The sequence below is a fragment of the Argentina anserina genome, chromosome 1 (assembly GCF_933775445.1).
Source record: "Argentina anserina chromosome 1, drPotAnse1.1, whole genome shotgun sequence".
NCBI classification, from domain to species: Eukaryota; Viridiplantae; Streptophyta; class Magnoliopsida; order Rosales; family Rosaceae; genus Argentina; species Argentina anserina.
Genome location: NC_065872.1, coordinates 30976 through 48409, shown reverse-complemented (window position 1 = coordinate 48409; position 17434 = coordinate 30976). Strand labels below are relative to the sequence as shown.

At 39.5% G+C, this 17434-nt stretch overlaps 2 protein-coding genes across 2 annotated transcripts; one reads left to right on the top strand and one right to left on the bottom strand.

The window, feature by feature from the left end:
• Positions 1-1694: 1694 nt before the first annotated feature.
• Positions 1695-5916, top strand: LOC126785730 (methylenetetrahydrofolate reductase 2-like). The gene is made up of 9 exons (XM_050511358.1): positions 1695-2333; positions 2445-2701; positions 3128-3301; positions 3412-3512; positions 3640-3751; positions 3978-4058; positions 4148-4325; positions 5093-5427; positions 5511-5916. Exons 1-9 carry the CDS (start codon positions 1868-1870, stop codon positions 5592-5594), a joined length of 1788 nt encoding a protein of 595 aa, XP_050367315.1. The 5' UTR covers positions 1695-1867; the 3' UTR covers positions 5595-5916.
• Positions 5917-6179: 263 nt separating this feature from the next.
• Positions 6180-13152, bottom strand: LOC126791206 (uncharacterized). Its single transcript, XM_050517627.1, has 2 exons — positions 11846-13152; positions 6180-6476 (listed from the first exon to the last, which is right to left on the bottom strand). Exons 1-2 carry the CDS (start codon positions 12008-12010, stop codon positions 6300-6302), a joined length of 342 nt encoding a protein of 113 aa, XP_050373584.1. The 5' UTR covers positions 12011-13152; the 3' UTR covers positions 6180-6299.
• Positions 13153-17434: the final 4282 nt, after the last annotated feature.

Genomic DNA, 17434 nt, shown 5'->3' with positions numbered 1-17434 from the left:
ACACCAACCAAGATCCAAAGCCAACTCAACATCCCAAATAGACCAAGCCCAAAGGAATTGACTTTGACATACCATCGCTGGTAGCCATCTTCTGTCGTACACCACCGTCAACGCCAGAAAAAGCTTTAAGGCCGCTGATTAAGCAGCCCCCATATCAGTCATACCACAACACCAACCCGACCTTTGCCGGACAAGCCAACTCTACCGCCCACAAAGAAGTCGACGAGAATATCACCATAACCGTATTCAAAGACAAAAGTCATCGAAGGAGGAGCCAACCCCAAGATCACAACCTCCATTGGTACGGCGAGATCCTCATGGATCACATCACCCAACTATGGTATAAACACCAGATTTGATCCTGCCTCCACAGTCATAGAAGAAGAAAAGGAGGAGAAACCTCCCGATGCTTGAAGCCAGCGAGTACTACCCTCATGAGGCCCGTCGCCAAATTCCCATAACCCACTATGGAGGCTAGGGCAAGGAGAGAGAGAGAGAGAGAGAGAGGAGTCGTAGCTGCATAACTTCACTTCAATTCGAGAGTTGGTTTAAATTTTTAGTCAAACAAGCATAGATTGAACTTGGATCAAATTAAAATAGATTGTCTAAATTGTTTATTCTACCCTTTACAAATATTTTTTCCTGTAAGTAAAATGAATAAATTTATTTCGGTTTAACAAAAGACTTTATTCGGTTCATAGCGAGTCATTAGTTGTGGCAGGAGCAAGCTGCAAAAATAGAGTACAAGTACACACTTATATTCTTCTGCAACCTACGTATGTAATAAAATGCGAAAATTCCAAGTAAGAAAAACACACACGACATGCTAGAAAAGCAAATAACCCTAAAACAGCCTAGTGTCATGGACCTAGCCATTCGGTTGCCACACTTGGTCCATGCGGCGCTTCATCCCCATGGAGCCAGCATTATCCAACGGGACAATACACTGGTTTCGCCCTGCCTTGGGCTCATCAGGGGATCGGCTCCAGACCCATACTTGTGTGTAGGGCGGCCAACTCGCCTCTTTGACGTTAAGTCCTCGACTAGCGACAAGCTCTCCGAATTTAACGGGGTCGACATGCCTGAACCCCTCGGAAGGAGCAGCCATATATCTCCCACACATTAAATCTTGGAGCAAATCCCACATATCCTTGATGTTCTTTCAACCAGCAGCCCACGATCGACACTCCCAAAATAGGGACGTGACACTAGGCTAGCGTCGCCACTAGACGAGTTACTGGAAATCCTTGACATGGTTAGCATGAAATAACCAATTGTCTTCAAATATTGTTTTCAGTCATGTCTGCAAATACTCAACCAGTAATCTTTCTTCTTTTATGAATAATCAAATGGAAATTTTTAAATTAAAACTAAAGTTTTTATCTCCGTAAATTTGATCTAGTAACATAAGTATTTCTTTGTAAATAACATATCATCAATTTGACTCATAACAGACTCGTTGTTATTAATTGTTATATATGTCATGCACATATTCTCCTCATTTTTTCTAAAAATAAAAAAATTCTGCTCACACTTTTACGTTGGATAAAATTGATGACGTAAGAAAGAATCGGATCGTGGTTGGTGAGTTGCACCAACTATTGGGGGTTGGTACGATACGGCGATGTATAAATACATAAGAAAAAGGGAGGGAGATGGCACCACTAATTTGTTACTCGCTTGATTCTTTTAGATCTGAATCGAGAGGGGGCGACGTCGTGTGGTGCCGGTGACTCTGAGTTGGCGGGAGTGAGCGTGTGAGTAGAGATAGTAGAGATCTAGGATTGTAGGGCCATATTTGATCTTGTTTTCTCATCATCTTGTTAAATACACAGAGTCTCGTTGGTTGTAAAAAGAAGGAAAGAGAATGAAGGTTATCGACAAAATCAACGAGGCATTGGCGGATGAGAAGAAGGTGGTGTTCTCGTTCGAGTTCTTCCCGCCGAAGACGGAGGATGGGGTGGAAAACCTACTTGAGAGAATGGATCGGATGGTGGCTCACAATCCGGCCTTCTGCGACATCACTTGGGGCGCCGGAGGCTCCACGGCGGATCTGACTCTTGACATCGCCAACAAAATGCAGAACGTCATCTGCGTGGAGAGCATGATGCATCTGACCTGCACCAACATGCCCGTCGAGAAGATCGACCACGCTCTCCAGACCATCAAGTCCAACGGCCTCCAGAACGTTCTTGCTCTTCGCGGCGACCCGCCCCATGGCCAGGACAAGTTTGTTCAGATCCAGGGCGGCTTTGCCTGCGCCCAAGACCTCGTCACTCACATCAGAGCTACATATGGTGACTACTTTGGCATCACCGTTGCTGGTTATCCAGGTCTATTCCTCGTTCTACTTACCCAATTTAATACATTGCCTACATCGGAGACAGATTATGCAATCACCGATGCAAGTTATGAATTGATTTTGGTTTGCTGATTTTCTTCAGAGGCACATCCTGATGCCATCGAAGCCAATGGCCTTGCCACTCCAGAATCCTATCACAGTGATTTGGCCTATCTCAAGAGAAAGGTCGATGCTGGTGCCGATTTGATCGTCACTCAATTATTCTACGATACTGATGTCTTCCTCAAATTCGTCAACGACTGTCGCCAAATTGGAATCACTTGTCCTATTGTTCCTGGAATTATGCCTATTAATAACTACAAAGGTTTCATACGCATGACTGGTTTTTGCAAAACAAGGGTACTGCCTCTGCCTCTGCTCTTCTATTCATTTATTTGTTATATACATATCTTCACCCGATTCACTATAACTTCACTATGTCTGTAGCCGATCCCATACATTGTTGGGTTCGTAGCTTTTAATGCCGTATAAACTTCTAATAAGGGATAGAATAGAAAGTAGCTCCTTGGCATATATATACTTAATGCTATATGTTCCGGTAATATCCTGTCCTTGTTAAATAGTTGTCTGGTTGTTTGGGTTAGGCATGTCTGGATCCAGTCTACACATGAGCATATCTCAGGCCAGTATCACACACTGTACAGACACAAAATATAAATGCACAGTAACCAAAATTAAAAATTACATTTTAATTTCATTCAGCTCTTTTCTTCTTCTTCTTTCCTTATATTAATATAAATATTCGCTACCGGTTACATATTGTAGATACCAGCTGAAGTTACTGCTGCCTTGGAACCTATTAAGGACAATGAAGAAGCTGTCAGAGCTTATGGAATTCACCTTGGAACAGAAATGTGCAAGAAGATTTTAGCTCATGGGATTAGGACATTGCATCTATACACACTGAATATGGAGAAATCAGCGTTGGCTATACTTATGGTTTGGTCACATACATTTCTATGTGTCTTTTACTTGACTTGTATAATATACTTTAGATTATCAATACATACCCTCTAATCTCTGCCCCTCTGATTTGATTAATTTGGCAGAATCTTGGTTTGATTGAAGAGGCTAAAATATCGAGGCCTTTACCTTGGAGACGCCCTGCAAATGTTTTTCGTGTGAAGGAAGATGTTCGTCCAATTTTCTGGTATACAAACCACACCATACTGTTCTCCATGAAAAACATCTTTCTATACTGTCACGTCCAATTCCGATACTTTGTATAGAAATTTTATGCATTACATCTTTCTTACTGTCTAATTAACTAATGATAGGGCTAATCGTCCTAAGAGCTACATATCAAGAACCATTGGCTGGGACCTGTACCCACATGGTCGGTGGGGTGATTCTCGTAATCCTTCATATGGTGTGCTAACTGATTACCAGGTACATATCACCTGAACTTTAGTCTTGGTGATTATTGTTCAAAATATGGAACCAGTTAGATCCTTGACTTTTCCCTCGAGGTTTTCTGAAAGAAACATTTACATTACCAAAAATTCGGTTTACTTTTTGGTTAGAGTATCTAGCCATCACTTTTTCTTAAAGGCAAACTCTTTTATTTCCCCTCTGCACTAGAGTTAGCTTTTTATGACTTTACGTTTCTTAACAGTTCATGAGACCACGTGCACGTGACAAGAAACTTGTTGAAGAATGGGTTGTCCCACTGAAAAATGTTGAAGATATTCATGAGGTGAAATTCCAACTAGTCTATCTATTTTTTCTGGCTTTGCACTCAATATATTAGATATAATCTGACATATTTCATGTGCTACAAAACAGAAATTTGAGAAATTTTGCCTCGGAAAGTTGAGAAGTAGCCCTTGGTCAGAACTAGATGGGCTTCAGCCGGAGACGAAAATCATAAATGAGAAGCTGGGGAAAATTAACACAAAAGGTTTCCTTACCATTAACAGCCAACCAGCAATAAATGGGGAAAGATCTGATTCACCATCGGTTGGTAAGTACAAGGTTTTTTAGGCATGCATGCTCATGGTCATGATAAGTATGTGAATGTGTATCCTGTTTCTGTGAAAGCCTTTTGAGACATTGCTTGAATTTTAATGAGAAGAGATCAAATTAGAAAGTCACCTAATAATTGTAGTAATGAGACCAGTGACAGTCTTATTGGAACCACAAATCTACATGACTTGATATTTCTACATGATATGGTTTCACTTTGATCTGTCAGAAATGACAACATTGAGTTCAGAAAGGTGATCAGTGGTGACCCTCCCTGAGATGTTTATTCAATACTCGTACTAACTCTCTAGTGGTATCTATGGTTTTTGAAAATCCCCTTTTCTGCACCTTTCACTAGATAACATTTAGTTCAGAAAGGTGATGACAAATCCCAGGAAAGTTTAAGCAATGCTAGCAGTGCCATTGTGGGATTTCATGACTTTATTCATATCTGTTGGATCTTCTAACCAGAAGTACACTTTTATCAGACCTTTGTGTCTTTGTTTTTATGGTTTTGGAAAATTTCCCTACGATGAAAAGATACTATGTGGAGTTGATAAAGAACATCTAGAAGCTTTTTAGTTTAATGTACAATAAAGGTCAAATCTCCTTGCTTAAAAGGTACATTTTCATCCACCATCCCGCCCTCATATCTTAGTTGCAATTGGGTTTGTATTCTTCTTCATCCTCTAAATGGTTACTCTCACCATGATTACATGAAAACTAATTTGGAAATGATGTTAATGTATCTGACATGAAATTCAGGATGGGGTGGGCCTGGAGGATATGTTTATCAGAAAGCCTATGTGGAGTTTTTCTGTTCCAAGGAGAAGTTAGGTACTCTTGTTGACCAATGCAAGGCACTTCCATCTCTGACGTACATGGCTGTTAACAGAGAAGGAAGTTGGATATCTAATATCGGTCAAACTGATGTGAATGCGGTAACATGGGGAGTCTTCCCAGCAAAGGAGATAATCCAACCGACTGTCGTGGATCCTGCTAGTTTTATGGTTTGGAAGGATGAGGCATTTGAAATCTGGTCAAGAGGATGGGGCCGCTTGTACCCTGAGGGTGACTCATCTAGGAAATTACTTGAAGAGGTTTGTTTTCTTGATTCATTTTTCTTTACTGAAAATCGGTAGCATATGTACTGACGTGATGATGACACAATTAATGTTTGCAGGTGCAGAATAGCTATTTCTTGGTCAGCTTGGTAGATGATGACTACATCCATGGTGACCTTTTTGCCGTTTTTGCTGATTTCTAGAGGGCTTGCTTGACTTGCATCCCATCAGCCATTTGGCTGGTGCTTGCAATTCTGGTTCATTTACTGTCAATGGGTTGCGTAATAAATTTTGGGATTTTTATACCTCCCATGTTGCCCTGCTTCACCGTGCAAACTGCATCTGCATTCTCTGCTTATACAGTATCAGAGTTCTTCAACGTCTTTGCCTCTGAATTGGTCTGTTATGGATTTGCTTATACCAAGTTGTGGAATTTACATTTTATTGAAATGTACAAGATGGTTTTTTTTTAATGCAAGATGGTTATTCTCTATTAATATATTTTGTTGGGTATGGTTTCAACTTCCAACTTGCAACTTGCAACTTGCAACTTCCAAGATGCAACTAACATAGTAAGAGTTAGGGAGTAGTTAACACAAATGTGCTAGCTAGTCTTGCCAAGTTTGGCACTAATAAATCACTCTTTTTTGTATTTTTGGCAATGTCTCATAAATCACTCTACAATACACTTCAGCTAGGATCACCTACAGGTCAAGGAGGTCAACGTCAAGTCATTTCTTGCTTTCTTCTGGGCTCCTATTTATCCCAGAAATAGAATAAACTAAAGTACACAAATATACATGTAAGCAACCACATAATGAGCCCAAAATCAGATGTTCTAATCAGATGCCATTTCTTAACAAAACAGTTCTGAAGTATCATATGACCGTTATGAACATCATACAAATTCATAACCAGAACGGGAGACAAATAAACAGCATGATTACAGGTATGATTAGGAGATGATTGCGTGTTTCAGAGGTTGGCAGATTATCACACCCGCAGATGTCCGCATTATCTGCAACCCAAGCATCATCTGTCTTCAGATGAGGTTGCACCAGCTCCCATATCCTTTTCTTTTGAACCTGCCAAAACTCAAAAGTGAATAAGAGTTACAAAATGCAAGATGAAGTATATTGTAACAAGAAAAAAAAAATGCTCGACTATTGCATAAATTCAAGTGCTCCAAAATAGGAATAATGTATCAGAAAAATCTATTCGTATGGCATATAATCACTCTAAGGTGGCAGGTTATTATGTTATACATAATTCACCAAAATAAACTTACATGGGGGAGCCGATAAGCAGCACAAACTGTATTAACGATGTGTTAACCAAGTGGGAACTTAAATATATAAAAACTAAACTTCAAGAATTGTATTCAAATACATAAGGGTAAAAAAAGAAGCATCTCTATTTTTGGAAATAGGTATTGCAGCATGGTTCTATGTATGGACTGATTGATTCATAGATTCATGGATCTGTTTTACTTTAGTTGGTTCACCTGCTGTTTACTGTGCAGCATGGTGGTAAGGCATGGGTTTAATCTCTGCCCCGTTAGCTTTAGTTTAGGAGAAATAGTGTTCTTTGCTTGTATAAAAACGTTGTACATTATATATCCAGTTTCAACAATCTTAATACAAAAAAGAGAAAATTGCTCCATATGCCTTTGTTTATGCCTATGGATTTCTACATGGTATCAGAGCAGGAACTTTAAGTATCCTGCCTCTGCATATCCTCTTCTTCTTCTCCTAAGTGTATTTGCAAGTTCCCTTATTTCTCCAGTTTCAAATGACAGAAAGTTCTTCGTTTTCGGAAGAAAATCCATTTGCTTCTCTCAACAACTCCATTTCAAACATGACTGATGTTGGAGACAATACAAATCTCAGATTGTGTTCGACCTTGCTGTCCGAACATAACTATATTTCCTGGTCTAGAGCTATTATATTAGCTCTTGGGGGAAAACGCAAGCTTGGTTATGTCCTTGGCACTATTACTGTGCCAGAAGAAGGTTCTGCAAGTTATGATGATTGGTTGGCTAAAGATAGATTAGTGATGCCCTGGGTTCTTAACTCAATTGAGCCCCAATTAGCTCAAATATTCAATTATTCAGAGTCTTCCATGCATCTTTGGACTAATGTTAAGGAGATGTATGGAAACTTGAATAACTCTGCTAGGGTTTTCCAATTAAAAAGGGATATTGCTAACTTGCAACAAGATGACTCTTCTTTTGTGCAGTTCTTGGGGAGCATGACCTCTATGTGGAATGAGTTGGATCTGTATCGACCTCATACTACAGATACAACAACTTTGGTCAAGAGAGCAGAAGAGGATAAGATTTTTCAACTGTTGGCAAACCTGAGTCCAGACTATGAGGATTTAAGGAGCCACATTCTCATGAATCCAGAGTTACCTTCATTTAGAGCTGTTTGTTCTACAGTGCCGAGAGAGGAACTTCGAAGGAAAGTGATGAACTCTGAAATCAACAACAATCTTGCACATTCAAGGGCGTATGCTGTCTCTCAAAAATACAATGGAGTGAAATCATACAAAGGAAAGCGCAGTGAGCTGAAATGCACTCATTGTGATGCCACTAATCATGCTAAGGAAACATGTTGGATCCTACACCCTGAGCTGAAGGTGAAATTCAACAAGGACAGAGAAAATAGAAAGAATCCGAAAGGGTGGAACACCAATTTTTCCAAAGCAAATCTTGCTACTACTGATGTGGCCTCTTCTTCATCAACTCATTCGAATGGTCTGTTGAATTTTACATCCAACCCTACTGCACTCATCAATGATTTTGCATCATTCTTGCAACAAAAACAAACCTTGGTATCTCAAGGAGCTTCTTCTTCTGGAAATGGTTCCCATATTGCCTTGCTTGGGAAGTTTGCAGGATTTCTAGCTGATTCTGACAGTTCAAGGATGATGGTATTCCAGGTATTATGTCTGCCTTTAAAACTGCACTTGATGTGAATATTGAGCATGAATATTGGGTTATTGATTCTGGAGCCACAGATCACATGACTAATCATCTTGAAAGCCTACATGATTTTGAAAAAGTGTCCTCATCTGTATCTGTTGCTAATGGCAAAGGTGCTTCTGTGTTAGGAAAAGGAAAAATTCACTTGTTTTCTAATCACATCAAATCTGATGCTTTATACATCCCCTCTTTTCCCTTCCAATTATTGTCTGTTGGAAAGATTACTAGAGCCTTAAACTGTCTAGCCATTTTTTTCACCTAATGGTGTCTTTTTTCAGGATATTACCACCAAGAAGAAGATTGGTGAATGTTTTTTCTTAAATGGCATGTATTACATATCTACGAAAATGCAGGCCTTCCAAGTCAGTGCTTGTAGTGTCTCTAGTCATCAACTGTGGCATCAACGTCTAGCTCATCCTTCTGAAAAAGTGATGTCCATTTTGTTCCCTGCCTTGAACCAAGAAAGCAAGCATTGTGAAGTTTGTCATATGTCCAAATTTTCTAGATTACCTTTTAGTTCCTCTGTGTCTAGATCTTGTAATCCATTTGAAATCATCCACTCTGATATTTGGGGACCTATCATGCAATCCTTTGATGGATATAGGTATTTTGTAACCTTCATTGATGATTTTACAAGGATTACTTGGGTGTATTTGCTTAAACACAAGAGTGAAATATACGACTTTTTCAAGAATTTCCATAATCTTGTTAGCACTCAATTTTCATCAAAAATTAAAATTCTTCGATCTGATAATGGCTCAGAATACATGTCTCATAAAATGTCCAATTTTTTGGAGCAATTTGGCATCATTCATCAAACAAGCTGTGTTGGCACTCCTCAGCAAAATGGCACTGCAGAAAGGAAAAATAGAGATTTACTGGAAAAAACTCGAGCTATTATGTTTCATGCTAATGTTCCCAAGAAGTACTAGTCTCAAGCTATGCTCACTGCCACATATTTGATAAATCGGTTGCCAAGTAGAGTGTTAGGCTCTAAGTCACCTTTGGAAGTCTTGAAAAATCGGAAAATTGATCTATCTCATCTAAAAGTGTTTGGTTGTGTCTGTTATGTGCATGTTCAAGATACACATCGAGGAAAATTGGACCCTAGAGCAATTAAGTGCCTTTTTCTAGGGTACTCATCAACTCAGAAGGGTTATTGTTGTTACAACTTGGCCACAAGAAAAATGATTGTTTCCCGAGATGTAAAATTTGATGAGTCAGTGAACTATTTTACAGAGAAATTGGGAGTTCATGGACAGGGGGAGTTCTATCAAGATTTATTTCCTTCAATTAATATTTCTACAGAAACTAATGCTCTCACAGATTCTGAAATTGAAATTAATGCAGTTAATCATAATGGAGATGTTCAAGCCACTAACCATGAGCCAGTTCATCATGATGAATTTGCAAATCAAGTTGAACTCGTTGTTAATGAGGATTCCCCTCCTTCTGTGTTTCCTGCTGGTCTTAGGAGAAATCCCATCAGAACTAGAGATGCACCTGCAAAATTCAAGGATTATGTTGCATATACTTCCAAATATCATGTTTCAGATTTTGTGAATTATGACAAATTGTCCCCTACTTATGCAGCCTTTCTCAGTTCCTTGGACAAATTTCATGAGCCTCGAAATTTTCAAGAAGCTGTTGAACATGAAAATTGGCAGAAAGCTATGCAAGATGAGTTAACAGCCCTTGAAAACAACAAGACCTGGAGCATTGTGAAGCTTCCTGAGGGAAAAAAAGATGTTGGCAGCAGATGGATCTACAAGAACAAACTTCATGCTGATGGAACCTTGGAGAGGCATAAAGCACAATTAGTAGCTCGTGGTTTCACTCAAACATATGGAGTGGACTACAAGGAAACCTTTGCACCAGTTGCAAAGATGAATACAGTGAGAGTTTTGTTGTCTGTTGCAGTTAATAAAAATTGGTCTTTACATCAAATGGATGTAAAGAATGCTTTTTTGAATGGTGAATTACAAGAAGAGGTATATATGAGATTGCCTCCTAGACATCCATAAGCTACTGATCCAAGCTTGGTCTGCAGACTACATAAAGCTATTTATGGCTTGAAACAGTCACCTAGAGCATGGTATGCAAAGGTTAGTTCAGTTCTTGAAGGAGTAGGGTTTTCTAGAAGCAATGCAGACTCTTCATTGTTCATTCGAGATGGTTTACATGGAAAGCTGATGGTTCTTATATATATGGATGATTTTATTATTACTGGTGATAATTGTAATGAAATTTTGTCTCTCAAGCAGTCACTTCAAGCAAAATTTGCAATGAAAGACTTGGGAGTTCTCAAGTATTTCCTTGGTATTGAAATGGCATCTTCTCACAAGGGTTTATTTCTTAATCAGCGAAAGTATGTGCTAGATCTTCTTGCTGAAGCAGATGTTCTTGATTGCAAACCAGCTAAAACCCCCTTGGAAGCAAACTCATTCTTGACTCTCCTAGAAATTCTCTCTCTAACTTGCAGGATTATCAAAGGTTAGTTGGAAAACTCATTTACCTCACAATTACTCGCCCTGATATCTCCTATGCTGTGAGCATTGTTAGCCAATTCATGCATGCCCCAACTGACCACCATTTGAGAATTGTGAAACGCATTCTAAGATATTTGAAAGGCTCCATTGGTAGAGGAATTATTCTCAGGTGCAATGATCATACAGATATAGTTGGTTTTGTTGATGCTGATTGGGCAGGGAATGCACTTGATCGAAAAAGTACTATTGGCTTCTGCACCTTTGTAGGTGGCAATTTAGTAACATGGAGAAGCAAGAAGCAGGGTGTTGTAGCTCGATCGAGTGCAGAGGCCGAATATAGAGCAATGGCATCTGCAGCTTGTGAATTAATTTGGTTAAAAGGTCTCCTAGCTGATTTAGGTTTTCCTACTTGCAAGCCTATCTCTCTTCATTGTGATAATCAAGCTGCCATGCATATATCATCCAATCCAGTGTTTCATGAGCGCACTAAACATATTGAAGTTGACTGCCACTATATTAGAAATCAGGTACAAGCTCAAGTGATTGAAACTAGATATACTCGCAGTGAAGAACAACTAGCTGACATTTTCACCAAGTCCTTGCCTTCTGATCAATATCAGCTCATCTTAAGCAAGCTTGGCTCAATTAATATCTTTGAGCCAGCTTGAGGGGGAGTATTGCAGCATGGTTCTATGTATGGAAGCATGGTTCTATGTATGGACTGATTGATTCATAGATTCATGGATCTGTTTTACTTTAGTTGGTTCACCTGCTGTTTACTGTGCAGCATGGTGGTAAGACATGGGTTTAATCTCTGCCCCGTTAGTTTTAGTTTAGGAGAAATAGTGTTTTTTGCTTGTATAAAAACGTTGTTCATTGTATATCCAGTTTCAACAATCTTAATACAAAAAAGAGAAAATTGCTCCATATGCCTTTGTTCATGCCTATGGATTTCTACAATAGGGAAGATAAACAGTACCTGATTAGGTGTGGCTGGAGGAGGCTGATTTTGATGATCATTTTCAGAGCCAAACCATATCCTTTGGCCAGGAAGTGAACCATCAGGAGGCACAAGAAGCTCAACTTTCTCATTGGAGGCATCGGAAGCGTCCATAAGCATTCCAAAAGACTTGACAGCCCGCATGTTCCTAGGCTTCAGATTAGTAAGGACAACTACTTTTATCTCCTGTGTCAAACATTTTGGTGGTTAATACATTTCTTTTGGAAGGAAGAAACTTCCATTCCAACTGTAAAATAAACCACCGACTAGGAGTCCACTCTAAACAAAATAAAAGTACAAACAGAAATGAACTCTGCACAAAAGCTTGTAACTAGAAGAAAGACCAACCCCTATAGGCAACTAAATCAGAAGCCGAGATCGAAGAGATTAGTCCAACTCAATCTCTCTATTATCAGGAAAGTAAAAAAAAAAATGAATGACCAGATGAAACCCAAAACCCTGCTATTACTAAGCAGGGTTAACAAGGCCTTTGACCTTTCGCAAACAATCCTGCAGTTGGAAGCTACCGGACAATGATGAGAATTCTAACAGTTCCCCAAAAGATCTCTATTCCAGTCTCAGAAATAGAAGTCTATAGTATTATGCACTATAAAACTCAAACTCCAATAACTTCGCCATGGTATTCTACAATAACTAGAAAGGGAAGTTCTTATTTTGAATTTGAAAACGTAGTCACATGGTCTATATTTCTTATAAAGGGAATTGTCACATTGCTCACTACCTCCCGCCTCCTACAGTTTGCAAAAGCCACTAAAGTTTTAACTTTGGTTGTCAAAATGGGATCTGCTTTGTTCAAACAGTAGTTTAATGATGATTTCTAATTTTTTTTTTGGTCTTAAAATGAGTAATCCATTAAGCCTCAAGGGCAAAAACAGAGAAGAACACAGCAAGCTACAACAAAATGAGGTAGAAACTTCCACACTAAGGTACATGGGGCCGTGGAAGGCCATCACTCCTGAGAACCGAAATCAAAGAGGTTACCCCAGTCCAAAGAACACAACCTCATTTAGCAAGAGCGTCAGCAACACGGTTAGCTTCGAGAGGGATCCAATCCCAACTTATTCCGCTAAATAAAGTCTCTTCTTATATTGACATTTTCAGTAGCTTTTCTAAGGTAATCGCTAGTGTTAGATGAAGAAGTACCTGCATAATGGAGATATCGATATGTATGTATCCCAACTATATAACCTAATATCTAATAATACAACTCTCCGACTATGTTGCCACCAGAACATAGATTTGACAACACTAAATTTCATCTTGCCATTAGGAGCATACAAAGCACATTGAGTGCACCTACTAGGACAATGCTCATAGCTTATTGAAAACAAAAAATATATATTAGAAACTAAAACAATATCAAAGTAAAAATTGAAAAACATAATTTCCCTATATGGGCTCATTTCCTTGACCTAGGCCCGGTCCAAAAGGATAGCCCAAGCCCAAGCTGAGGTTAAGGAGAGGAGGGAAGGCACTGCCGATAGCCCTATCACAGCCACCGTTTCCCCCCGCCGCTAGAGCCAAGACACCAAAGCCCACCAATTTCGGCCAATCCCGAGTCAGAGTGAGAAACCCTGACAAAATTGACCAAGGAACAACCAAATCCACATCTAGATCCAGATCGGAGACGAAGAAAACTCCATGCCGAAATGATCAGATTCCATCCAGATCCTTGTTGCCGATATGTCGTCCTTCAAACCACGATGGTCTTGTCGCACCGCCAATCTCCATTCCGCAGAGGTTCAACAATTCTTCTCTCCCCTCTCCTCAGTCACCTACGTTGCCATAAACCCCTCAATCCCAAAGGATGAATGAGGAGTCTGACGTACGCACAACACACAACCCACAACCCACAACCCACAAAGGGACAAACGAGTCCCGTCCGACAACAACGAAAGGAGCACACCGCCGAACAGGGAGAAGGTAGGTTTAGAGAGAGAGAGCTATGTGATAGGGGTTTTAACTTTTCTTGTAAACATAAAATTTTTTTTTGATTGTTTACACATGTAGAAAGCTAAGCAAGAATTCCTAATGATGAATCTATCTAGTTTGTTCGCGTTCATGTTAGTAATCCTAAATCAAATCTCTCTGACCTAAATTTTTTGCATTATTGATTATGGAATCAAGGCTTCGTATCCGATTTTATTCCAATTTGGCACTTATGTTTGAGTAATTGGATACCATAAATGCCCACATGTGACCGAAAATTTTGATAAAATACAACTAGTTTTTTTAATCAAACAGCAACTCATTTGTATTTCATCTGAATGCCGACAATAAGAGCTATCTCTTATGACTCAAAAACTAGCAATCACTAAGCAAAATTAACCAACAAAGCTAAGATTCACCCACATTTTTATGATCATGAAATACAAAATTAGCAGTATACATATGACGTAGAAGACTTGAATAAAATTTAACAATCGCACCATTGTATAACTGCGACGCGACTCAAGTTAAACTAGAAAATGATAGGCCATAAAGACCCAATCCAGCCAAGCCCACACAAAAGCAGCACCATTCATAGTAAACACCCAAGGCCAGACCCAATAGGCCCAAAACCAGAGCCTCTCGACCCCAAAGAGAAGCCTAGTCTCAGCAGCAATCCAAGTCAGAACCCAAAAAGCCCAAAAAAAAACTTGATAAGGCCACTAAGCCCAATTTTGCTAGATTGGCTCCACCACAACGTGAGGATACCATGCCCGCCGCCGTCGTAGCAATCATCACCGCAGGGAAAAATATCACCGTCGGTACAGTCTTCCCTGCAGTGACAAGCACCAACCTAAGTCCAACACAAAGCCAATTGAATTTTTCGCCATCGATCAAGTTAGCGAACCCAACACCAAAACCTAGCATCGTCGTTGTTGTTGACCAAAGCTCGCTGTCACTAGCAGCGCCGCCAACGATCCAAATTATCAACATCACAAACCAAGGACGTTGTCCCTAGAACTATAACAAAAGATTGATAACAACAATCCCCAATCTCACCACTGCCAACTTCCCACATGACTCCAACAAAACCAAATCGAATCGGCATCACCTCCTTATGAGTAGCACCATCTTCGATAGGGTAAAGAGAGAGGGTCCTCCCTCACCACAAGTCCCTCATGAAACCTCCAAAGAAGTAGTGGACAACCACCATATCCGAATCCGGGTCAAGGAGATCCTCCATGTCAAAACACCATAACCGAGAGCAATGGTAAAGAGGATGAGCAGTGCACAGCCTATTGTTATCTCCAAAAAAATAGAGCAGATTTTGTCAATCTTGAAACCCTAGCTGATGGCCAAGGGGAGAGAGCGATAGGGAGAAGTGGAGAACATTATAACTTACTTATTAATACGGAGTTAATTGAGTAGTTATATAGTTTATTAATAGGAAAAAGTCTCCGACATTAACACACTTTCAAGGCGTTTTTATGGTAAAATAGTAGACACGCAAGATTTATTAGTACTAGAAACTACACTCCCTATGAGTGTGGAAGTGGGTAGCTATTGAGTGAGTGAATTTGTGTCATCCCAATTTTTCTCCGCATGTACAAAATAAAATTTGGGATAATGATCATTTGAACAAAAATAACCTAAATTTTGCTCAGTTCAATTTCATTAGCCCATTTCAATATTTGCTTCGGAAATACAAAATTACCCTCATTTTTTTTTCAATTGTCCTCTGTCTCACTCTCACAGTCTCACCCTCAAACTCTCTCTCTCTCTCTCTCTCTCTCTCTCTCTCTCTCTCTCTCACCATTGACGTCCAACGCCCGACGAGCCTCATCGTTGAACAGGAAAATCTCGGTGCTGCAAATCAGACAGATATGCGACTCGCCAGCGAGCCAGGTGTCGTTGCAGTTGATGTGGAATGCGTGGAGGTAGAACGGGAAGAGGCGAAGGTTGTCGTCCGGCTCAAACTCCGATAAGCATATAGCGCAGTCTCCAGTTACGTTGATAGAGCAGGGGCGAGTCAAGTTGGAGACCTTAAACCGTAGGAGGAGGTGCCGGCGGAGGAGGAAGAAGGTGTGGGAGAGACTTTCCGGCGGCAAGAGTTTGAGCTCTGGAGTGGCGTTGCGGTTTGACCTTAAACCATATGATCTATGTGAGCTCGGCATCTACAATGAGCGTCTTTGGGATGAGAAGGTCAAGTGGGGTACTCTTGATGCCTATATGTGCTTGCTGATCGGCACAGATCTTGAGGAGACCATTCACGATACTCGTGTCTCCGGCGCCGCTTCCAAGAAGAAGAAGAAGAGCGTGAGCAAGTAAGTACTTGGTTTATGGTCTAAATTTCATTGTCGTTGTTGTGTTTGTTGAATTAGTCGTTTGTTTTATGGGTTAATCTAGTATACATCAATGTATGCTATACATCTCACATCCAACGGTTGACAACAGATATTATTTGTTTGACCCCACTCATAAAACAATATCGACCGTCGGATGTGGGATGTATAGCATACATTGATGTATACTAGAATTTTCCTTGTTTTATAACTGATTTGGAATTCGGATCTTGTTTAGGCATCAGTCGAGAACTGCAGTTTATGGTTGTTTCAGCTTACGTTGATTTTGTACAAATAGGAGAAATCAATTACAAGTGGGGTATGTTCTTATCTATTGGAGAAAACCACGATTGTCATGGTTATTGAGAGTTAGTAATTATTTTATTGGGGTCAGTAACATGATTACTGAATGTCAATAATTTGTTATTGGATAGTTATTAAGTGTCAGTAATTTGTTCTTAGGAAGTTACTTGTTAGTAATTTATTATTGGGGATTAACGAATTTGAAATTGATGGATTTTAAGATGCCATTATTTATAAACTCCTATAAATTTTATAATTTCATCATCCAAACGCATCATAGAATTTGGATATGAGATTCTGATCTTGCTAATTGTATTTGGTACTAACATATGGGGTGCAAACGAATTTTTCGGAGTAGTACTAATGTAAAATTCAGGCTATTACATAAGAGCAGAGCTTGAAATTTGTAATGAATGGACCTATTTCTATGTACCATTACGGGTACTATTACAACTTCTTGATATATCTGTATATCGCAGCAGAAAGATATGTAACGATCATTGAATGTGTTCAGGTATATCGTAATAAGTTTGCAATCGACTCTAGTTTTCTTAAAGTTCTGTACCTATTCAAAGAAAAAAAAAAACTACAACCAGTGTATACAAGATGTCTGCCTGTCTAGTGTGCAACTCACGATTTTAAGACAGTTCACAGTTATACGGTTATACCACTGGACCGAATGGTACTGAATACTAATAACACATGTTCTGTGAGAAAGTATTAAACGGAGAAGTGGGAGAACATAGCCTAGAAATTCTTTTCTCAATTAAAAAAAAAGCCTAGAAAATTGTTACGGTAATACAAAAAATTTATAATTTTCTCATCCACACATGTTCGATCCCCACTGCCAGCATACCTCGTTAGTTCGCGATCTGGAAATTATCATGTGACAGGTACTTGTCCGTCGTAAGTCATTCATCGTTAAGACTATGGTATTGCGCTAAAACGTTTTGTAACAAAAAAAAAATTAAGG